This window comes from Antennarius striatus, chromosome 5 (genome assembly GCF_040054535.1).
Source record: "Antennarius striatus isolate MH-2024 chromosome 5, ASM4005453v1, whole genome shotgun sequence".
Classification (NCBI taxonomy): domain Eukaryota; kingdom Metazoa; phylum Chordata; class Actinopteri; order Lophiiformes; family Antennariidae; genus Antennarius; species Antennarius striatus.
Window position 1 is genome coordinate 18968674 of NC_090780.1, and position 24642 is coordinate 18993315.

The following is a 24642-nucleotide window of genomic DNA, read 5'->3' on the forward strand; positions in this document are numbered from 1 at the left end:
TCAGCTGGAGAAAATCCTCAGCGGGATAAAACATTGATTTTGGGTGTTCCCGCTGCATGGACCAGGGTGCAGGCCGTCTGTCGGTCTGTCGTTCTTCCCCTGGCTGCATAACACTACTGTAGACGCGTTATTACATGTAATAGTGCATCTACAGCCGCATACTCTGCAGAGTAGTGAACATCCAGCCCCCTGTCCTCAGATGTCCTTTCCCTCTTAATCTTCGTGTCATATAGGGGTCGGTTGGTCTCACAGGGGAGCGGTCATTCGGGATTAGATGGATTAAGAAATATGGATGGATGGTTTTTACAGATTGAACACTTCTCTAAAAAAAAACAAAAAAACAAAAAAACAGAAATCACACCTTAATGTTGACAATTATCCCTAAAAACCTGTTATCCGTATAAAAGAATCGTTACTATGATCCGTGCTCTTCATGTGTAAAACACATGAGAGGAACAAACAAACAGATTCGGTCCGCCGTGCCAGAGGTGCGCGAGCCAGAAGTTGTTGGCACGTGCGTCGCCTCCAAACTGTTGTTGTGTTGTTTGTGTTTACAAAAAAAAAAAGATGTTTGTTTTTATTTTATTTTTTTTTAAAAAAGGACAAGCAGGTGTTCAACAACAAAACGACACCGTCACTAAACCCTTACAGGTGTGGTGTGTTGGCGCGCGCGTTACGTACGCGCGCACTTGCGCATCTCTCTCCCCCCCCCCTCTCTCTCTCTCTCTCTCTCTCTCTCTCTCTCTCTCCCTCTCTCTCTCCCCCCCCCCCTCTCTCCATCATTGTTTAAACCTCCGACGTCATTCATGTGGTCAGCACTCCGTGGCGCGAGACCGTTCCCGGTGGCCGTGGCGGACGCTGGTTCCTCCCGACGGACAACTTGTTTGTCTCTTAGCGCAGCGGCTGCCCGCCGGCGCTGCTGTGGACCCGCTCTATGCCGCTCCGACGGCTCGTCTGTCCGCTGCGCCTCTGGACGGCATCTGGCTCCACTTTTTTTCTGAATGAATAATGAGACGGGGAAATGCCAGTGACTGCAAAACTCCCCAGCAGTCGGGCTCCCGGGGGGGGCAGCTACCGATGAGAGGGATTAACGACGGAGCGGAGCCGCAGCTCATTGCGGAAGACGGAGTCTGACTGCAGACTGGCGTGAAAACGCGCGGTGAGGGAAACGGGCTCTGGCGTAGAGCAGCGGAACGATACCCCCCTCGGTGACCACAATGTAAGTTGTTCTGCAGCGGCAACTCATTGAGAAGGAAGGGGGGTTGATTGCATGTTGTGTTATTAGTCAATCTGATTGATAAATATCAATAGAGCACATTTAGTTATCAGAATTTAGAAGTTCCATTTAATGAAATGAATGAAATGAAATGCATGATGAAACCCTTGCAGATGCAGGCTGTGAGAGCCTCTTGTCATTTTTTTTTCTGGTGATGTACCGACATGAATGAGAACGACCCGACCAAACCTCCTCTCTCTCGACGCTATGTCTTCAGATCCTCTTCCTCCAGCTACTTGATCCATTAAGTCACGTCCAAGCAAAGGGGTTTGTCTGTCTTACAGGTCCATCCACATTGTGGCTTTGGGCAGTGAGTGTCCCGGTGGAGTGGGGACCGGAGAGGAGCTCATGGGTCAGGGGCAGCTGCAGGGAGGCCTTCTGTGGAGCTACCTGGGTCACGGAGCGCTGGTGGGATCCTGTGATTTGGAGAGCAGCCTGCACAACCCGGCCTTCATGGAATACACCTCACGTGTGTTTGGGGATGTCACTGTAGTGGTTCGGGATTGTCCCAGCTGGGTAAGAACCCAGTGCGTTTGGGGGTAGAGGGTAGAATTAGAAAACACAGACTTGCAAGCGTTGCTGTAGCACGAATGTCTGCTTTGGTGTGTTTTACTCACCGATGGGTCAATGCCTAATTCTGCAGGTGAGAAGGGAACCCTATGAGTCACATTTTAGTGTTGCTCTGCCCCCCTCCCGCACTGTTCAACTCATTAATCATATTTTTTTTCTTAGGAAGGTTATGGCATTCCAAGATGGCAATACAGTTACATGAGAAAGTGATGTGATTTTTCCAAAGCATTGTGGAAGAGTGCGTGCCACTTAACGTTTCACATTGCATCTGTTTCTCTAGAGATGAAGGGCACTTGTCTTCCAGCAGTGATCGCAGACATTGTGAAAACAGCTTCATTGCGCTATTTTAAAATGCACTTCGCTAAAAAGAACATTTGTCCTTAATGGCATATGAATTTGAAATGAGAGCAGCATTATGATTTTTAAGCAGCAATATATGTTCCCTATTACAGGGGTTGTCTAACCCTAAATAGGGTTATATGGTAATCTAATTGTCTCAAACCACCCTAAAGCTACTTAAAGTGTTTTTTTTCTTGCCAAATGGGCTGAGTTGATTTTAAGGGAGCTGCTAGTGGGAATAAAAGTCTAAGAGTCACACTGATGTATACTCTAAAGGGAAGGATTAGGGTTTGTTTGAGGTGAAATTCCCCAATACAGGCATATAGATGATGCATACTTCAATAGATGGAAGTCACCCTGAAAGCTCCTATATCGGAGCAGTATGTGTGTAACATTATATTCCTTTTGTCTGACCTCCTCCTATTTATATTTTTGATGTTCTTTTTCAGGATTTGCTGGACAGTGATTGGGCCAGCGTACGGAAAGTTCTTGAGCAGGCAGACATCCTGGTAATTAAATATTCCGTCACTGACAAACTGGCCTTCCAGCAGGTCAGGAATGGCTACGCCCCACGACTCAGGCCTCTCCTGAGGCACTGGGGAGTCCCTGTCATCCTGGTAGCTGTTGGAGCGCGGCTTAATGGTGAGGCTGCTTCTGTTTTGGCATTGTGTCTTACCCCCCAGTCTTACATCCTGGTATTTAACAATTTACTGTTGTCTCAGTTGTTTTGTTTGATTTTTGGACATTATGTCCTCATCATTTGTCGGTGAGATCTACGTCTGAGCCTAGTGTCCTCTAGGTTGTCCTCCCAGCATTAAGAAGAATGATTTTATAATCGTCTCATCTTGGCTGCATTCAGGCGGACATTTAGGCTCCTGTCTGGGAAAATCATAACTTTAAAGGTATAGTAGGCAGATTCGGAAAAACAAATTTGACCTATTGTTGAGGCTTCATCTCCTGGGATTGACGCTCAACAACTAGCCAAGATTTTGCACATCACATACCGTATGTTAGAGGTTCAATTTAAAAATATATTATAAACAGAATTGACAACCTCAGGAGAATGCGTCAATTGAAATGATCACAATGAGCAGCTTACCTCCATCCATCATTTTGTGTAATACCACCTTTCTACCTCTAGAGGCAGTAGTCTGACTGCTCTTCTGTTTCTGATTCAAATTACTGTCTATACAAACACTTAAACATCCTGTTGCTGAAGCTCACAAAATACAGATGAAATGAATAGTCTTACACATTTTCTAACTGCACAGATCTCAATCAAAAGTTTCATCCATGTTGCCTTAAACCTGGGGTCAGAGTATTTATCGGAACCACTGTAAATCACCCCTGCATTCTATATGCAGGTGACCAGTCATTTTCATTGGTAGGTGACTGAGTCCTGTTGCCAATGACGACCCCCCCCCCCTGATCAGAGGTCATAGTCGGGGCAGAGCACAGTCAGCTCTACAGCCACAAAACCTTAGCTATAGCTGCAGCTAAAGATTCCTACACCTCGTGAGTAGCAGGCTGTGGTTCCTCTGATTGCACCCTGCAACCAACATTTTGGAAGCTACTACAAATTTTGCACATAATTTTCCCTTTAAATATACACCGTCATACATGGTATATATTTAAATGCACAAATGCACCACCACAGTAGATTGTCCATGTATCGGACTAGATGGTTTGAGTGTAGCCACATTAACACTTTGAGAATGAGCATGGTAAGACATAGACACCTCATTGAGTCTGTATCTTTTTGCGGTTTTACACACACACACACACACACACACACACACACACACACACACACACACACACACACACACACACACACACACACACACACACACACGCTGACCCTTGTCGAATCCAAATTCTGTAAACAAGCTCATCAAAAGCACCAGGTTGTATTTTTAGCCCATCTGCTTGACATTCTTTGAGATCCTGTCGTAACTCTGCTGCAGGATGATTACAGTGTGAGTCTTTGCCAGAGAAAAAGAGAGAGGGAGAGAGAGAGGAGAGGAAGTGGGTACCTCAACCAAATTCTTTGTTTGTGTTCTTTGCTCGCTGTGAGTGTTGTCATGCATGCTCATGACTGAACAGGATGATGGCTGAGCTCGAAGCACTTCCCTCCCCCTGCTTGACCACCAAAGGCACAGTTGTGGCTGTGCTGCTGTATGTGCATTAAACTGGGGCTCGGTATAGCAGCACACACGTGTTTTTATCCATGGAATGCATGCACACAAACATACCACTCATACACACACAAACAGACGCACACAAGCACACTGTCTAGCTCTGTCTCCATGCCCATAGGTAATTAGCTGTGTGATTTATCAAATGTCCCAGCACTTAGCTGTATCTTTGCCTGGCTCGCTCCTCATTTGTGCAGTCTTTTTCCTCCCTCGAGCTAATCCCTTCAATAGTTCCGTCTGATTTTGGCTCTTTGTTCCCCGTGCACACATGCCCACAACATGGCTCGTCCCATTACGTGTGCCAGTGCAGATTATCTGTCTTTTCTCTTGTTGTATGAGAATTTGTAGTTTTCAAATGACAGAATACCAAACCAACCTATTCACATGTCAGGAAGCAACAAAAGGCATTGAAGAAAGAAGGCGTCAATCTTTCACAAAATGAAAAAAAAACATACATTGTCGCTTTTTAGTGGTGAGCTATTAAGTTTTGTGTTACGATCATCAAGTAACTTTCAGTTTTTTGTTTGTTTGTCCAAATATAAAGATATTTCAATGAGCACTGAAACATTCTTTTTAAACGGACTTTGAGCGTTATTATATTTTACAGTATTTTTGTCATGTTCCCACTTGGAAAAAAATTACCTACATCAATTCACACCGAGCTCACAAAGCTATAGTGGCACAATAAAATATCAAGGAGTTACGTAACTGTCTTTTAGCCAGCCTTCGTCTTCATCGTAGAATGACGTTCTCCTCTCTGTGCAGATGAAGGCCCGCCGTGCACGTGCCCGCTGTGTGCGTCCGACTGGAGCAGCTGCGTGCCCCACAGTGAAGGTCTGCAGCTGTCCCGGGACCTGGGGGCCACCTACCTGGAGCTGCCCTCGCTCAACCATGTGTTCGTTGGGCGCTACTTTGGCAGCGTGGTGAGTGGTGGCATCAGGCGGGTGAAATAAGAATTGGAAGACAACAACGGGGTCAAATTAAACGTGTGTAACTTGTAGTTGAATAAGAAAATGAGTGTTTGGAACATTTTGTTGGTTTGTGTCATTAAATTAATGCAGTGGATTCACTATGTTGCAGAGGACAATGGGGTTGGTTTCTGCGTAGTGTGTCTTCTCAGGAAACAGAGAATTGATTACGTAATGTGACTATCTTTGTACCTTTTTTGACAACATGTGTATTTCTGGATTGTTCAGCTGGAGTACTTCATGATTCAGTGTCTGAAACACAAAGCCAAAGAGAGGCCAGAGAGGAGACGAGGAAACAAAGTGAATGAGCTTCGCCCTCCTCACTTAGAACAACCAGGTCAGAGGAATACTATGTCACTGAACCATTCATATTGCTTTTTTTAAATTCTTTTTTTCAGCTTGTATTTGCAGTGATAGCCCTTTTGAGTCATTTTATTTCCTTTATCTTTCAATTTAATTATTGAATTCTCATTTTTCTGCGGTACTAATGTTGCTTTAAACAAGTCTCTTCATGGGTTTATAGGGGTCATTCAGCTGGACTGGATTGTTCTTTCCTACAGCTTACATAGCCACAAGAAAGAGCTGAGCACAAAGGTTCCATTCAGATCAATCTTTCTGTTCTAACCTGGAAAAAAGAAGCCAGACAAACAGCGAAGTCGGCTCGTTTTATTCAATGACTTGAAATCTATTTTAGACTGATCCCTTTTCAGCACCAGACACAGCAACAATGTGTTCAGTACCTTGTTGTGATGATGTGGGGGATGACTCATTGAGCTTTGAAAACAGTTTCATTTAATCAGTTTAACTATTTAGACACACTATAAACACACTTTGTTCACTTTATGTGTATGTGTCTTTGAGCCCTAAAATATTTGCTATTTATGCTGTACGGTTGTTAGTTTTAATTTAAGTCTACAACTTCATCAGTTATTTTCAGAACCCAGGGTAAAAGTGTTATGAGATCATCAAGGTGTTACCAAATTTTCATCAACCCATATTTAGAAATGTAATTTCACTAAAATCTCTTTTTTTGGAAGTTCCGATTTTTAGTTAAACTTAGAAATAAATCATACTGAAGTAGCGACCGCTCATCCTTTGAAGCACTCGCATGGTAAGCGACTGGATGTAAATCACACATCTATCAAATAAATTCAGACACAGCCACAAACACATGGAGGTAAGAAGCAGCGTGGGCTATAAAAACAAAGTTAATGCTGGTATCGATCCAGCCGTGAACTGGAGCCGTTAATGGTCACATGCAGTCATCGTCGGAGCGTTCATCCCAGCACAGCTCCGGTTGTAAAGCTGCCACAGACTGACTATCATTTCTTCATTAATTCTGTCTTCTACCGTTCAAGTAAACAACTTAATGTCCAAGATGGAGAAAACGTGACTAGTTTACAAGAAAATAGAAACTTCTTTTTTCTGTTTTTGAGTGGCCAGCTGCCCGGAGGACAAGCTGCGGGGATTTGTTAGCAGATGATAAACAATGTTCTTTTCTTCTTCTGTTTGTTTTACCCCATCATTAAAGTTTGATCGTGCTTTCATAATTGGAAGACATATCATGAAAAAGATTTTACGCTCTTAAGACTGTATTTGTTAAGAGCCAACATCCTGGATGGTTTGATGGATGGATAAGGTAGATGGGTTGATAGTTTGTCTGATTTTGCTGCATTTTCAACAAAGTTATTCATCTGATCTTTGGCTTAAAAAAAAAAAACAGAGTTCATGTCAATAGATGCTCATCATAGCACTTTTCAGATAAACAGTCAGTGGTATGAAAGGCTCATTTAATTCTGCACGGACAGCAGAATAATGCAACTGGATGACATCATTTAAGAGTATCAGCCAATTAGCAAACAGTGCAAGATGATATGGAAATGCTGATGGAAATGCATTTCTATTTACACGGACAGATGGACACAATTTTAAATTATCATGAGTTAATTTAGAGCTGAACTGACCTGTGCTTCTTTGTCACCAACCAGGTCTCTGATGTCACAGGAACAGATTTTGCAGCAGCTCTCACACAGAATATAACACAGAGGAATGTGTCGCTTTAATCGACTATTTACCGTCAACACTACTCGGAAAAAAAAGCAAATGTTGGAGTAAATCTTCCTGTTAATTGAACTGTCTCCACTCAAACACAAAATAGCTGATCGTGAATCGCCAGCATTCAATCACAGTCAGGGGCAGAGTTTGATTGTTGAAGCAGAGCTCCACAGGAGTCGCAGCGCTTGACGGCTGCTTTTCCTTTACTTTATCTTAATGTTCTTCCTCTTCAGACTCTCATCATTGCTAAATGACATTCTAATTAAATCTGGAAGGAAATGCCATTCCTAACTACCGGATTTTGCCACAAACTGAAAGACCTCGCTCACTATGTTGTATTTTAGCTCTGATACGAATAGATCCAGGTGTTTAGTTGATTTGAATTGCTTTTTAAACTCAATTATTGGGTACTGCTTACATTTCAGTATTTTCCTACACATTTAATCATTACAGAATTTAAAAAGAACTAAATAAAATCCTGTGCATTATTGTTCGGACTACGTTTCTGAGCTTTTTGTCTGAATTGGACACAGTGACTGACAGCTTCAGTCCAGCCAACTAGGCGTTGAGCACTGTCAGATATTTTGGTGGCTGTCCAACACTGCATTACTCTACTTACTGTGTAGTTTGCATTAAATATGTCGTGCACTGATTCAAGAGCAGAAGTTGTGTTTCATTACCAATAAAAAGTTGCCGTAAAAACAAGGAGGCATAGATCCACTTTTTATTATACATGGATTGGAATGTAATAGGACAATATTATTTATTAATATCAATTCATGAATTTTAATAATTTTATATGTATATTATTTCAACATCATTGTAATTCTATTTAAAGGAAGCTTTTGGTTGTGTTTTACGTAGGCACATAAAATAATTGAAACATGAAAAATCTGGTTTTTACAAATAATTCTGGGACAAATCAAGAATAGACAGAAATGACATTTTTCTATTGCTTTAATAAACCAGAATGGAGAACCGCAGATTTTTTTATACTCATTTCTTCATCTGATATTAATGCCAAGACAAACGTAAGAAAGCAGTCGAAGAAAACATCATGTCATGTTCTTTGAGGTCTCTATTTTTACTTTACACCTCATAGTCCATCTCTCTCTGAATGTTTAATATCCAATGTCAGCAATAAGGGACTCACTCAAGCAGACAAGGTAAACTGAGGGCATATTCATATTTATGGTGTAAATTACAGCCATAAATGTCTTATTCTCCTTTATACTCTGAATGCATGACTTTAAGTAGTGGTTGCTCATGAAAACACCGTCCACTCCCTCCTCTTATCACCTCCTCTGTCCATCTTCCTCCCTTTCTTCAGCCCGTCTTCCCCCCATCCGAGTCGAGGAGTCCAGCTTCTCCCAGGATATGCAGTGGTTGTTGGAGCGTGGTGTGCAATTTGCCGATGTGGCTTTCTACGCCGGTGACTCGGGGAAGGAACTCGGTTGGGCCCACGCATCCGTGCTGTGTGCTGTTAGCCCATATTTTAGACAGCTGCTCCTCGGGCCCAAGACCAGGTAGGACAGACGTTAGCTGGTCTGTTGGATGAAGACTGACAATGCATTTTGCCATCTGAGCCTGTTTCCCAGCAGGATAACCATGAATTTATTCTCTGGTTGTGACAGGGAGCGTCCTCAGTCACGGTGTGTTTGTAGAGAGCGAGACGGAGGCCCCCATTCACTGCTCTCCACCTGGGACGGGGCTTTTATTGACGGCACGCCCCGATCAGAGGGGCACCTGACGGGACGCCTCACCCGTCTGGTGGTGAAGGACCCCCTCCTGTGCATGTGTTTGTGGGAGACGCTGATGTTCATTTACAGAGGTAAACAGCTCACTGAAATACTGCTCATGGAAAGTTCAATCATTTCCATTCAGTTTCTGTTTTCATATGAACCTGGGACATTAATTGAGCTGCTGTTACATGCTGTCATGTCACAGGAATTAGTAATTAAATAGATAATTTTTTATAAGCAAATATGAAGCCATTATTACTGGATCAGCCGATCATTTCATACTAAATTTGTTTTAAACACACAGAACACAAACCCTTTTAAAAACAGTGTTTTATTAGAAACGTGTAATATATTAGAAAGTAATCATCAAAGTATTTCCTAAGCAAAGTCATTTCTTTTTAAAATTTACCACTGTTCTGTGTATTTGCTTCCATTTACTCCCAAACGGCTGATTTTGCTTTATTTTCCAGTCAGGATTTAATCTGCTGAATGATGCGTTGCCCTTCTTCAAGCCTCACAAGTCCTCATCTTTTAGAGAGTTAAGTCTCTCCTATGGACTATATTTGAATGAATTTGTGCAGATATTAAAGAAAGGGAAATCACAACGCAGATGTCATTTTATATTGATTAAAGATTTGTACACATAGATCACAGAGATGGATAAGTTGAACACCTGTTTTTCTTATCATCTTTTATGAAATGAACGTAGACACACCTTAAAAAAAACGATCTTAGACCCCGCTCAATTATAAATTTGTGAATGAGTCCCCTGGAGTTTAAACACAGCTATCAGAGCTCGTCTGACATTCGCAGCATGGGAACTCCATTCCCTCAAAGCAGTTAGTCGTTCTACAATCATTTAGATGTGATGATTAATGTCCTCTGGCAGCAGGGAAGGCAGTTTGCCTGCTACTGGGTCTTGTCCAATGTTCCATTATTGTGGGGAACAGAAATCAGTCAAATTGAAAGTGCCTGATGCAAAGCAAGTGTAGTCATTTAATCCGGTTGCCAATCACTCATTGTGTCACACTGCTTTTTTAACCTGCATTTGTAGTTAGATGCCTCTGGCCCCTCGTGTCTCTTTCTATCTCCACCCAACTCAGTTTTATTAAGTTCTGTGGCCTCTTGGATCAGAACAGAGAGATGTCTTCGGAAAGTCAATCATTTTGATGGCTGATGGGATTAGTTGGTAGAAGCGGTCGCTCTATCCTGTTACAATATCCTGACACACATTATTGTTATTATTATTATTATTATTATTATTATTATTATTATTATTATTATTATTATTATTATTATTGTGTTATTTTATTTATGCTAATAATAATATAAAAATAATGATGATTATAATATTATTTAAAAAAACAATTACAACGACAATATCATCATCATCATCATCAGTCCAGCTGTACCTCTTCTCCCAGCCTTTGAGTCAGCTGGAACTGGCACCAGTCAATAGATGGGGAGGGATAATCTTTACTGTTCGAGCACCAACGTGCTTCACAAAGGGATCGAATGAAACAGACAAGTAATAAAACTTTCAGATTTCAAAATAATTTTAAAAAGAAGAATACAAATAAAAGCATAAAATCTCAGCAGAGGCTATTTCATTCCAGTCAAGCTGATCTTCTCTGGCAGCTTGTTGTGCGGCTGCATCGGCCTCCCCTTCCTTTAACAGACACAACCTCTACTTGAGGATCTGACATTGTGTCACAGAATCACATATACAGCAGCGAGCAAAACCATGAAGAAGTTAAAGAGAGATCTGTAATGAAACAGTCAGGTAAACCTAATAACATAGAACATTAACTTCACCCAGCAAGGGTGCAGACGGGAAGAAAACATCCCAAAGCTTTCACGGAAGGAAAATGTACTTGGGTCATTGTATGAAGCCTGGTTAAACAGCCATTTAGCATTCTCCTGACTTCATCGACATAATGAAAACCTCAGCCTGCTGCTCAGACTGCCTGCAGTGCTTTGCTCGCTGCACGTTAGATAGCAGCTTCTGTGCATGCCAGTGCCTCAACAAGGGCTGGATGCCGTGCTGCAGTCCTCGTGGCGAAAAGCTGATCTGACATCTCATTCGTGGATGCCTCTTAACACGCACGTGAACAGCACAACAACTGCTAACACACCGGCTGAGCATGTGCATCAGCCGTTCAAGCTTGAGCAGGGAAGGAGGAAGATGATGGTGCTTGAATGAGTCCCCCCCCCCCAAGTGACTGCATGAATAAGAATAAGAAATTTAGAGGTTGAAAGACAGAGGGTGTGGTGTGTGTTCTCTCTCTCTCTCTCTCTCTCTCTCTCTCTCTCTCTCTCTCTCTCTCTCTCTCTCTCTCTCTCTCTCTCTCTCTCTCACACACACACACACACACACACACACACACACACACACACACACACACTCAAACATGCACACACATTCCTTCTGATAACATTTTTTTAAGAGAGAAGAGGAATACAGCAGAGTGAAGGAGTGAAAAGCTGAGAAGAGTGAATAAACGTGAGGGTGAATAGGGGGAGGGAGCTTTAAGGTGCTGTTCTCCTCAGTGCAAGATAACATTGGAGACAATCGCGGGGAGAGGAACGCGTGTGCATTGGCTGAGCACAACAGAAATGTCACGTTTCCATAAAACACTTCAGGGAGACCGTGTTAAGCCTTGTGTGAAAAATGTTAACCTTCATCACGGCGGGTCCTATCTCATATTCAAAGCAGCTGACCTCAAATTAAGTGATTGCATTCATTTAACAATCCTTTTATTTCTTGCATTCAGAGACGTGTGTGTGTGTGTGTGTGTGTGTGTGTGTGTGTGTGTGTGTGTGTGTGTGTGTGTGTGTGTGTGTGTGTGTGTGTGTGTGTGTGTGTGCCTCCTTTGCACACAGGAACAGTTGGTGCACGCCGAGCCAACGTCTGATGTTCATTTGAAGTAAATCCACAACAAGCTGTACCCTACTTTTCTGTCCCGGAGTCGGGGACATGCAGCTCCTTGCTCACAATTTCATTCCACTCGCTTGTCAGTTGCTGCTCGTTTGTTAGCCGAGCGGGACAAATTACCATAACAATATTGTGTCAGTGTAAACACAGCGTCACACGCAACGCTCTGGGTTTTTGTCACTTGTGTGCGCGTGTTCATGTGTGTGTGTGTTTGTGTGTGTCAGACATTCTCAGAGGCCTTGACTTTGTTGGTGTGATGGTAACACTGGGCGACTCTGTCTCCTTGTGTATCCTGGTGCTGAATTATTGAATGTGTCACTTGGCTGGTATTGTTTGTGTGTGTGTGTGTTGTGTGATCTCTTTCGTGTGTGACCATGCTGGTTTACACCCTGGGTTTTGGCTTATTGTACTTGTTTTTTCCTTCCATCGCTCATCCAAGAGGCTTCTCCGTTAAAACTCTTCTGAGGTCGCTCACGCATCGACGAGCATCAAGGTCACGCATTTACAGATCACGACTTTAAATGTGTGAGTCTGGCTCCGACCTCGTCAATCCCTGCAGATATTGTTCACATGGTCATAGTGTGTGATAAATGATGAGAAAACTCTTGAACCCCCCCCCCCCCTCCGCAGACTGGAGCCTAGACCGAAAATGAGATGCGTCATGTGAGGTTGTGTGTTAGCAGCAGCATGCTGGAGTCGTTGAACTACAACACTCTTAGTCTCTCTCCCCAGAATGTTTCACCGCCACTTTCAGTGGACTGAAACTGATAATAACACTAATGACTCACACGGCACCCCATTACGCAAACAGACCACCTGTGTCCTGGACGGCTCTAACAACCCACAATACTGCTTTTCAGTCAACTATTAAGGTGTGACCTAAACGACTGTCAACATCTTAAACATCTGCATTTCTTTTTGTTCAGCCTCTCTCCAGCTAAACAACCTAGCGTGTCACCAGTGCAGCTGTTTGTGAGCTAATCTGCTAGTGTCTCTGCCTATAAGGCGCTTGTGTCGGGTGTCATCATCCACCACCTATGGCTGAGTTAATCCCTCAGTCAACACTAAAACTGTCATTATGAATTTATTATAAGATGAATCCTGCTTCTCAATCAAGCGGTGAGGCTTTGCGGAGATTTTCGTGGCCAACAGAATCCTCCAAACTTAGCCGATCCCTTGACTTTTGTGATATCACCGGGTTCCTATTTGTAGTGAAATATCTTAAACGATATTTGCTTACTTCTTTAAATCAACATCAGATAAGATAGATAATCCCGTTTCTAGTGCCGATTAGCAAATAATACCATACAAACATTCTGAAATATTCGTGTGGTACTGCTGAACCTGAAACTTACGTAGTATGATGTGTTTTGCAAAGGCATTTGTTGCCCTGAGTGAAATTGAGGGAGTCTGTCTTCAGTGTCCAACACATTAGCACTACGGATTATATAAAACAAATTTTAGAACAAGCCAAATTTGTCAAAAACAGGTTGTGTGTGTTTTGAGGTGTGTGGGCGGTCGGAGCGTGGTGTCAGCTTGAAAAGAGTTTCAGCAAAACTGTGCTATTGTGGAGCCACAGAATCCTTGTGTTTGGTGCTGTTTTCCAGGAGCGTGGGAGTGGGAACACCTCCAGGAGGCCCTGGAGGAGAAGCTGAAGAGTTCGTTGGCGGTGGCTCAGCTTATGGAGCGCATAAGATCCCTCATCGGCAGAGACAAGGTGAAGTTTTTAGCGTTTAGAACCGCATCTTATCTCAAGTTAAATCTTTTCATTAGCAAGTTTCATAAAGGCTAATGATCTTGTTTAAGGCCGTAATATCTCATGTCGGGACAACAGGTAAAATAAATTTACACTTTGATGGTAAAACATGCTTTTGTAGTTCACACTAATGGGGATTTAATTGGCTAGACTTTGTAATAGCTCGGCTATAATTAGCCTATTGACATAATGACTTCCTCTATCTCCTCTAAGAGGGAGTTCGCACTAAATAAACAAGAGAGGCTCTCAAAGGAACTGAAAGTAAAACACAAGATCTTGAAAGGAGTTCACTCTGGACATCGGCCATGAAATTTACCTCACATGTGCAATGACTAGATGTATTCAAGACACATGAGGCGTAACTCGCAGCAGGCTTCAGCATCCAGAGAGACGTCATGAGATGTGACATATCTCCATCTGACAAGCTTTTGGCGCCGTGTTCGGTCGACCAACTCGTCTGGATAGAAGTAGGTCTTCCACCTGAGGCAGTGTTGAGACAAGCTGACACGCCGATGGCCGGGTCACGTTAATGAAAGAGACACCCTAATGTGTACGACACCCACTCTGTACGACCAGCTAAAATTTGCTCATGATAAGAGTCTTGATGGTGCTGTCTTCTCCTCTGAAGGCTGCGACAGAGCGCCGCAAGGATATGAAGCTCTCTGTTTCAGTCGACTGAGAAAAAAGGTCATGTGATAATTATTGGACGCTCTGATGACACTTAATCGCTGAATTAACAAAGTCACTCGAGCGCGTAGACTCCACCAATACCCTGTTAATTTCACAGCACAGTATGCAATACACACATCTATTCCATTATTTGTGTTCCGAAGGCATAAAATGGCCAGAATGTGTTAATAAATAGACAGTTTGGATGACATTCTGGTGCTCACTTTGATTTCAGTGTTAGCCAGCTGTCGTATCGTTCTCGGCATTGAAATGCAAGTGTGTTTGGGCTGCGTTAAGCAAGACTGGCAGAGAGGAGATTTGCATTCCGGAGACGAAGTGATACACAGATCGATGCACAGAATAACAATTGTGTTCGCTACCAGCACCTGACATCCAGTAGCCCTTATTCTTTACCCTGTGTGTGTGTGTGTGTGTGTGTGTGTGTGTGCATAGGGTCCCAGGGACACACCAAGTGCACGGGCGGCTCAGCTCGGACCCCAGACTCTGGTCAACCTCTTCAATTCTCCTCTTTACTCTGATGTCATTTTCATGGTACAAGGTGGGTCCACACCAGGCAGTTAGACACACACATACACACATACACACATTTATAAGTGCATGCACCGTCACACATCAGAGGAAGAGAGGAAGGTCGCATTTTATTAGCTGTAAATGAATTATGATTCTGGTGCAGCGCCTGGTCATCCATTTAGAGACTAACTAAGATAAAAAGTCCACAAGACCAAACTGGGGACCGGTTGTCATGTTTCATCTCCTCCATAAGCTGAATTTTTTGCCAATTTTCTAGTAAAGGATCAAACTGACAAATCCAGAAATATTGCCCACAAGCCTCCCCTCAATCAATATTCTTCTCATAGAACGGTGCAGAGAGCTATTTTTGATCATCCACCTCTGGGCTGCGTTTTAGCTCGGAGACCCCAGAGCAAGTTTTTACAATATTTTGCAGGGTTTTATTTTCGCGTTAATGTTTTGATGGAGTGTGGCGAGAGCTGCCACGGACTGTTAACAATTAATGACAGCAATTATGACCAGGCCTTGTGCCCAGGCTGTACATGCCATTTGTTTTGTGGTTATTTAATGTCAGATTTTCTCTCACAGTTGGCTTCCTTGAAGGAGGTTTGGCCTCTTTTTGATTTACATCAGCCATGTTTGACTTGCAAGTGTTCATTGTGAATGTCTCCAGATGACATTCACTCCCGTCAGTCCGTTCTCTCTGGTAACTTAGCTTCATGCTTCTGAATGTTCATTTTGAACATCTGCGTTTTTAAGGAAGTGTTTTGCCAGCCCATCGCGCAGTGCTGGTGGCACGCTGTGATGTCATGGCGGCCATGTTCAGCGGGAAGTACGCAGAGGCCCGGAGTCGAGTGGTGCCCATCCATGGAGTCTCCTCGGACACCTTCCTGTCTTTCTTGGAGTACCTCTACACTGACTCCTGCTGTCCTGGTGAGTTCACTGCACACAACCCAGATGCGTGTTGAAAATATTGCAGGGATCACTGCTGTTTTTGGAAAACAAAAACTAAATGGACCCTAAAACAGCCCTAAATATAGAGAGAGGCCAGCCAACGGCTCTTATTTATCTAAAGATGAGTGAAACGCTGTAGAAGTTAATTTTTTATGGTGGATGTGCTGGGAAACCCTCAGTGAGTTATTAATTTGCCTGTTAATAACTTCTCCTCCAGGCTGTGGCTGTAACAGAAATAGAATTTGCTTTGTTTAACACAGGATGGAACTCTAAATAGAAGCTCAGTTCTACTGAGAGTAATGTCGATTTATAGCTGGGGATTGGCCCGATGGAATGAAAGGATAACGGCCCTATGATGTGATGTTAGTAGGACTAAACAGAGTCGGAAAACACTTGAGGACTCAGGAGTGTTTTCCTTGCTTAGAGCAACGCAGCCCAAAACAAAAGCACAGATGACAAGGGCCATCAACCATCTGTGTGACTGAAATATTGCCAGCATCGGTCTCAGGAGACACGTGGTTAACAGCACTGAGCTCGACATTAAATTAGATTTTCTTGGTGACAAAATCAAGCCGTGGCCTCGCTGCTTCATCGGTTTTTAATGGAGCCAACTCTCGGTCACAGATGTGTCATTGTTTCCGTCCCTGGTGCTATTTCTCATGTTGTGCAATTTCATTTTCAGAGTACTGTAATTAATGCTGTTAATTCTCAGGTGAAGGCTTCAAGCTTCAATGTATTCTATATATTTTTTAAAAAATGTTTCTTTCTCCAAAGTTTTGATACCACCGAAAAACAATCGGAGCATCTTTCAGCCACTTTTAGCACGTCTGCTATATTTTAAAGCATGTTTGTTAGATGATAGCTACTAGATGAAGCTAATGGATTAGCTGAAATCTCATTAATGATTCTTGCAGTGTTTCTGCCCCCCAGCGAGAAAATATCACCTCATGCAGATTTGAATGAAAAGATGATTTAGTTATCACTGCAGGCATTCAGTGAGTATTGCATCTGTGTGTGTGTGTGTGTGTGTGTGTGTGTGTGTGTGTGTGTGTGTGTGTGTGTGTGTGTGTGTGTGTGTGTGTGTGTGTGAAGCTCTGTAGTCCTTCTTAAATCAGGTCCTCCATCTGCAGATGATTGCCAATACTCAAAGAGAAAATTATTCCTTAATTAATATATGATGCCGAATAACTTGTTTACAGAATTGGAGGTGATTCATTCATCTTGCTTTCTGTTGGGTAACAAAGCTGCTGAGTCTAACATATAAAGACAGGATGAGAATCATTGCAGCTACAGGGAACCGACAATCTCCTTATCATGTGGTAGATTGTTTGATAAAAAGAATTATAAAACACATGCAGACAGTAAGATCCATTGGAGGCACATGAAGGATAAGCCTCCAGGAACACGGCTGTAGGGTGAGTCACAGGAAAAAGAAATTAAAGCTGCAATAATCACTCCAGAGGCTGCAGCCGCTGCACCGTTACATAAGAGCTCAGCATTCAAGGTCAAAGCAAGGTGAGTCCACCAGTACAGTCAAAAACCAAGGGTGTGAAACTAAGAGTGTTTCATTCAGATGCATAACGCACGCAGCTCACACCGCATGAGAGCAGATTACAAAGTCAATGTCCATTAAGGCTCGTTTATGGATTATTATACGATCACGGACACAACACACCCTCCGAACGGCTGCATATCAGCCGTTCGGAGGGTGATAAAAAAAAAAATCGAAGAGGAAGTAGTTGAAGTTGAATATGGCTTATGACATTAATGAATCATTTGACATTTTAACATTACATAATAGGACTGACATAACCTGTATGACGTTTGTCACATGTGTGTTCGGATGTAATTTGACAGCTTGGAAAGAGCAACAAGAAGGAAATCTGTTGTTTGATTTGGCCGCAGAAATTTAGTCTGTCAGATGATCAGAGATGTCATAACCATACAAAACTGACATACATTTGTTAGTCATTTAACAAATGTACGCATGATGTGGCATACAGATGACTGACATTCAGATAGAATGAATAGATGATTCTTTGTTACTGCAGTAATGTGTTGGTTTTGTGTTTTTATGGTTTATGGTTGAACACAGATTTAGTTCATCTTGATTTTATCTGAAAACACAAAAAAAGTACAAAAACAATGAAAAAGTACTAAAAATGCCTTTTCTGAAAAAAGTAATATTTGCCTGGGTATGTTTCCTCTTTCTTTCTCCTCTTTCTCTTAGCTCTCCAATGACAGACTCCCAACAATAATAGTAACAATATAAATGACAATTACAATTTTATATGTAATACTGCATGTTTGTGTGTCCAGCCAGTGTGCTGCAAGCCATGGCTGTGCTGGTCTGTGCCGAGATGTACCAGGTGAAACGTCTGCAGCATCTGTGTGAAGTGTGCGTGTGCGCTTACCTGCAGAGCATGCCCAGTAGGGAGCTGTCGTCCACGGGAATCAGCGTGATCAGACTACTCCGCCGAGCAAAGGTCAGAGTGTTAAAAGGGCAGCAGAGATAAGGCAGATGTTTTGTCTGTGCACACACATGACTGATCCCTGATGGTTCCACTCATGTATCACAAATCAGATATTCTATTCGCACCTAAGGGATTTAAAAATGCGTGCTGTTAATTTACAAATTTCTCATTCCAAATTAATCATTATTCTGTTCCTTAATGTTTAATGATCGACTAAATTTGATTAGTATTAAACAAATTCTATTCCTTTTCCATCGTATCCATCCTCTAATCCTATCCTATCCTTTATCAGGAAGTGAACCACTTACTGCATAAATTATGGTATCCTGGTTTATCTCATCCAAACTGATCAAATCCCATTCTATAGAAACTTCAACCTAGCTTCTCCTTCCTATAAACTTTACATCTTTATCTAACCTTTTCGATCCTCTTTTCCCCTTTGCTAGCCAATTGCTCTTGTATAATTTACTATAACCTATTTTACTATCCTGTCCTTACTTCCGAATAGAGGTTGAAACACTAAGCTGCATAAATTTAAACAGTATTCTTGTTGATCCCATCCTATCAAATCTACTTCTATATTATCTTAAACCCATCATCTCCTATCCCTTCTTCTCCCATCCTATCCCCACATATCATCAAATCCCCTTCTATCGGCTTTATCTTTTACCGTCCAAAAATCAAACATTGAAATTGATCTCAACCCCCCCAAATGTTTAACAGGCATTTGCCTGTAGTCTCCATCTGCTAAAGATTTTAACAGCTAAAAAACATTAACTTCACGGGGTTTCCAGCTATTTGTTTAATGTCTATCTTAAAATGATTCTCAGTGCCACAATGCAGAGCAGCTGTACATCTGGCTCCTCCACTTCATCGCCAACAACTACCTGATCTTCAGTCACAAGCCAGACTTCCTGGAACTCTCTGGTTAGTACGACTTTACTGACCCAAACAAGGTGCAAGAGTTAAAGATCATCTGCCATACATCATAATATGGCAGTACATATTAGACTAGTTTGATTTCTCCTATACTAGTCAGTAGCATTTAAAGGAAATGATAGCAGGTTACAAAGACACACTGCAGCATTGACGTGGTTAGTAGCTTTAGCAGGATTTTATTGTCATCATTTATCACACACAAAAATCATTTCTTGTCATTGGACGGATTTTCAGGGGCACAAAACCCGATTAAATTGACAGCTCATGATCATCTATTGCTGGTCATTGCAAAGACAATCTTGTCAGATATTTTGTTTGTTGGCAGTGATCAGAGCCCAAATCCATTAACTAGACTCAGCCAAGAACAGTAAATCATGCTGCAGTAAAGCACAAGAAAAGAGCTGTTGTACAGTGATTGTTTTCTGATGGTGTGTGTTCCAGATGAGGAGCGTGAGCAGGTTGAGAGGCTACGCTGGCCATCCAGAGGCTACTTGCAGGAGCTTAGTGAGTACCAGCAGAGGCGACGCAAACTTCGCAAGTCCCGTTGTACAGTCATGTGACCACCATCTGGACGCCAAAAGCCTGGGGACCACAGGGACTGAAGGGGATGGGGTGTGAGGAAAGGAACCAGGGGCGAAAAAGACTGATTATCGGCACTTCAGATGGAAAAACGTAGTTTTTTTTCCAGCTTGCAGAGAAGGAAAAAAAAAAAACAGTGACACACATACACACACACTGTGATACACATCTCCAACCCCCCATCACACCCCCGAAAATTGACTGTACGTCCTTCTCATCATCGGCAATACACAAAGACTCCTCGACCATCGATACGGATTTAAAAGCAACTCGTTGGCCATCGGTCGAAGACTAAGTGGAAGATTGTTTTTCTTGGCTGGATGGACAGCAACATGGCTCTATGACAAGAAATGATCCATCAAATGACCACGTTACATACAGATGGTACCATGGCAACAGATAACATGGTTATAGGACACAGGAGGGCTCCGCCTAAAAGTAAACTTTGGTTGGTGTTGCTTTCATGTCATTTTGGATCTATAAACCTTGAACAAGTAGCATTTTGTTTTGGTGAAGTTCTAAGCCTCAAATCCTCAAATCAGATCTGAGTTGCTCTCATATTCATTCCTAGATCGGATAAATGACCAATCAAGAGTCATGTGACAGAAGTGGGAATGTTCAGGTCTTCTTTCATTCATTCTGCATATGCACTGAACACTGGTTGATGAAGACAGGGTAAGAAACTGACCAGAGAAGCAACAATAGCTCAGGCCATCAGCTGTTCATGATCTGCTTGTGAATTGACCCAAGTGTTTGCCATCCTCCAGAGTTGACAGTAGAGTCAGTACTAGTGGTTTCAGTAAGTTGACTTGATTTTGTTGTTGAAGAAGATGAGGAGGATAGGTAACTACAGATCTCCTTTCACTACGAATGTCAACCAAATTTGATCAGAGTAAAATTCCAGCCTTGAAACAATGACGTTCGCGATGTGAACAATATTCTGGTGGCTGGATTGGAACGTCAGCGATGGTGACTTGCATTTCTGAGACGCAGCATAAAATTAAACCTTTAAAATAAAAGTCCTCTATGCATTAAATGCAGAACAAATATGTTTTTCCTGTGAGCTGGAAGATTCCTTAGTGGGATGCTAAGAAAGTATTCTGTTTGCAATAACAAATGATAATGGTCTGTCTGTGTCACACCAAAGGGCCGAGGCCTTTTGTAGCATTTACAAAACCAGAAGCAGAATAAGATTAAAAATAAAAAACAAAACAGGTTGGTTCACGAAAAACCACAACGCCTCTGGGTCATACACTACTAAATTACCATTTTTTTTATTCAGTTGTTTTTTTAGTCATAAGGAGATCATTATTTATTGGTGCTGCAATTATTTTTGTAAAGTATACTGGGATGACATGATTTTGGCATTAAAATATGAGACAACTGGGTGACACTATTTTATACTGTTTTTTAACTGGTATTGACTTGTCAGAAAAAAAGTAGCGTACAGGAAGAGAGAAATCAACACATGCAACAAAAAAAAATCCCCATTTTTAATCAGCATCATTCATCACTAGTCATCAAACAGTTTGTAATTGTATTTGTCTCCAGTTCTTGCTGTGTTTTAGCAACGTTATAGCAGCAGGTGTGTATATAACAAGAGAAAGCACCGATTCTGGCAGTGTACAGATAATATCAGTAGCATATTTAACCTGCTGCTGCGTCACAACCATTTACATGTTCATATGTTCATCTCCTCAGACAAATCACACTAAAAGAACCCTCCAGTCCATACCAGTTGAAAAAAAGGACTGAAACAGTGTTGCTTTGTGACTCCACTGGGCCAGTGTTGTACAGACTGTAGATATCATGACTGACTTTAAATAAAAAGGTTTTCGAATGAACAAACGTTGACTTAATTCATGTCTGAATGCAACAGACTTCTTTTGCATTTTCACCACAATCATTTCTACTGCAGTTTTTCATTAAAATTGGAATATTTTATGTTATGTACCCATGTTTTTCTTTAAACACAGGTACTGTGTATAAAATAAATACATGCATAAATGCATACATGAAAACAAAATAATGTGCAAATCCTTGTAACCTGTGGTGTGCAGCATGTTGCTTCCTTTCCCCACTGAAATAAGCAGGGATGAATCTGAACATGCTGTCATCTGGATGGTAACGCATTTTGTTCCGAAATCTGTTTGTATCTTTCAGCACGAATGTCGTCTTTGCCTCTGGGACAGTCCAATCGGAAGTTTTGAGCATAAAAGGTTTCTTAAACTTTCTAGGAATTGGGTTTATAGAGAGAAGCAGTGGAAAGTTGTGACTCCCTAACATTTGCGGAGGCTAATTTTAGACAGCGTTTTCAATCCGTCCTTTATTCTGCCCAACGTCTTTCTGAACGCAACAAAGGTGTTATCAGGTATCAGTTTCTCCCTTGTGTGGAGGGTTCTAAAGGGCTGAAACAGGTGTCTTCATGAATGGTACACCCCGGCCTTGCAGAACAGGTGTGATGTAGAAACGTGTTCAGGTGAGCGACCCACCCCTGGAGATTTAACTAATCTCATAATTCTTTCACTCAGGTGATTCTTTAAATTCACCCGTCTCTTCCACCAGGATGTGATCGCCCAAGCCTAGAGCAGATTTTACTCTTTATATCAACCAATTAGCTGCCATCTCTTTGAGCACCACCTCAGGCATCCTACTTCCTTTTGGGTATTTATTTCTACACTAATGAGAGCTTATCGTTACTAATTAATGCACTTAATGACTTACTCCTGGCCTTCTGAGAGGAGGAGGTAGGTATTACCAGCTTTTTCCATCTGCTATTACAGATGCTTGCATATTTTCCTCTTTTCTCCTCTTCCCACAGCCAAACCCTATGACTACATGTGTGTAATGTATGAGTCTGTGTGTGTGCTATACCTGGGGGATGGGGCGGGGTCACTGTAGAGCTCCAATACGCTGCAGCATGCCCTCCAGTTTACCATCATCATGCAACGCCTTCACATCGCTGCCGCCTCCAATACACTCCTCACCGATGAACACTCGAGGGACCTAAAATTAACACAAGAGGAGCAGGGATACATGTGGAAAATATGACGTCATTGATTGTCATTGATGATAAATGCCATGCTTTGTCTTTTCCATGGTAACTATCAGTTTAACATCTGAAAACCACAACACCTCTGGGTTGACTGATGAGCCAAATGTAAGGAAGTTTAAGAATTTAAAAACATGCACTACAGGATTTATGCAAAACTTTTTGAGTAATTTCTTTCAAATTTGTGAAAAACCCAGCCTATATTTTATTCCTTATCATTTCATAATTATCTCAATTGAATCAGTAACAAAACAAAAAAGGCAAAAAAACACACCAAATGTCTGAGATTTAAATGGTAAAGCTCCTTCACAACGCTGGGTAAAGGCGTTCTGATCATGCAAACCTGATATGATACATATGTGTGTGATTTTAACAATTTTTTAAGTGGGAAAATATCTTTTGTTTGATAAGGTAATTTTTAAGTTGCAATGAAATCACGTTCTTTTCCTGAAATAAGTAAAAACAAAACTGGACATTGCTATGACATTAATATGCGAAAATTTCTAAAGAAAGAGGAACTGATTAGTCAACATTTATCTTCACATGACTACATGCTTTGATTACGGAAACAACAGTTTTTTTTTCAAAATATGGACTTTTATTTTGAAGGAGCTCACTATTTTCTTTATCTCTCATTCCGCGGATGGATTTATATCTACTCTTCACTTTCTTGTTGAGACGGTGTGACCTCCTAATGCCCGCAACACTTATTTAAAGATTCGTGGAACCGTGTGATCACTTTCAGAACCTCAACTTCTTACAACTCCATTAAAAAACAAGACAAAAGTCTCGATTTATTTCCTATGGTTTCACCGTAAAGTTAAATGTTTTATCTCTTTAGCATGACACAGCAATATTACCGTTCTGGCTCCTGTTAGCTCCAGTAAATAGTCCTGCACACTTCCCATGTCACTGCGTCCACTGATGTCAATGAACTCCAGATGTCCCGGTTTGAACTTATATTTTGACAACACAGCTTTGGCCGTGGTGCAGTAGGGACAGGTGGGCTTCATGAACAGAACCACCTTGTCTCCTTTGATTTTGGCTTGAACAAACTGCTGCGCCATTTTTGTTCGAGGCGGCTCTAAGTACAGAAGGCCGAGACGTCAAGAGAGAAGAAAGACGATCTCCGTTGTGTTTCAATATTAAAGAAAGGATGACGTAAGGGAGGCCACACCCCCCTCTTAAAGAGACACTGTCCCTATAAACGGAACCGCCGCGCTCAGGACCGTCTTCCGGTCAGGGAGTTAAAAAGGTTTGAGCAACAAGTTAAAAAAAAACGCACCAGTCAAAAGTGTTCCTGGTTAACTGCGATCCGAAATCATTTGCATTTCAAATAAACACTAAATTGTATTCTGGAATCACTGTTAGCAGATGCGCTCAAATATACGTGCTGCCACCCATGTTAAAAAAAAAAAAAACTTTGGAAAAGGTAAGATAACACTTAGACAAATACTGAACTTCTGTAAAAGATAATTTACACGAAGTTTAAACGTTAAATAAAGCCGTCTGATGTCTTGCTTGACATGTGCATGATAGGGGCAGCAGTAGCTCAGTCCACTTGGTCTTGGGCTGGGGACCAGAGGGTCGCCGACTCAAGGCCAA

The 24642-nt window shown here is 42.0% G+C and overlaps 2 protein-coding genes across 3 annotated transcripts; one reads left to right on the forward strand and one right to left on the reverse strand.

Moving 5' to 3' along the window:
* Positions 1-833: 833 nt before the first annotated feature.
* On the forward strand, positions 834-19966 carry rhobtb3 (Rho related BTB domain containing 3). 2 transcript variants are annotated; one of them, XM_068316108.1, is made up of 13 exons: positions 839-1219; positions 1561-1792; positions 2635-2827; positions 5149-5306; positions 5580-5688; positions 8737-8932; positions 9041-9237; positions 13691-13800; positions 14962-15067; positions 15799-15972; positions 18313-18479; positions 19298-19394; positions 19848-19966. In XM_068316108.1, coding segments are annotated over exons 1-13 (1860 nt in total). In that variant the 5' UTR covers positions 839-1217. The 2 variants fall into 2 exon arrangements, 1 of the variants encoding a protein (XP_068172209.1); XR_011035461.1 differs by lacking the exon at positions 19848-19966 and having other exon boundaries at positions 834-1219; positions 18317-18479; positions 19298-19402.
* On the reverse strand, positions 19867-24171 carry glrx (glutaredoxin (thioltransferase)). Its single transcript, XM_068316109.1, has 3 exons — positions 23898-24171; positions 22860-22991; positions 19867-20004 (listed from the first exon to the last, which is right to left on the reverse strand). The coding sequence occupies exons 1-2, from the start codon at positions 24102-24104 to the stop codon at positions 22878-22880; spliced, it is 321 nt and encodes a 106-aa protein (XP_068172210.1). The 5' UTR covers positions 24105-24171; the 3' UTR covers positions 19867-20004; positions 22860-22877.
* Between the last annotated feature and the right edge of the window lie 471 nt (positions 24172-24642).

What these genes read in the sequence shown, in the direction of transcription:
- glrx (XM_068316109.1), bottom strand. Translation starts at nt 24,104, where the DNA reads ATGGCGCAGCAGTTTGTTCAAGCCAAAATCAAAGGAGACAAGGTGGTT. An exon ending in AGCTAACAGGAGCCAGAACG is followed by an intron (nt 22,992 to 23,897) that starts GTAATATTGCTG and finishes TGTTAATTTTAG; the next exon opens with GTCCCTCGAGTGTTCATCGG.
- rhobtb3 (XM_068316108.1), top strand. An exon ending in CCCTCATCGGCAGAGACAAG is followed by an intron (nt 13,801 to 14,961) that starts GTGAAGTTTTTA and finishes GTGTGTGCATAG; the next exon opens with GGTCCCAGGGACACACCAAG. An exon ending in CACTGACTCCTGCTGTCCTG is followed by an intron (nt 15,973 to 18,312) that starts GTGAGTTCACTG and finishes TTGTGTGTCCAG; the next exon opens with CCAGTGTGCTGCAAGCCATG.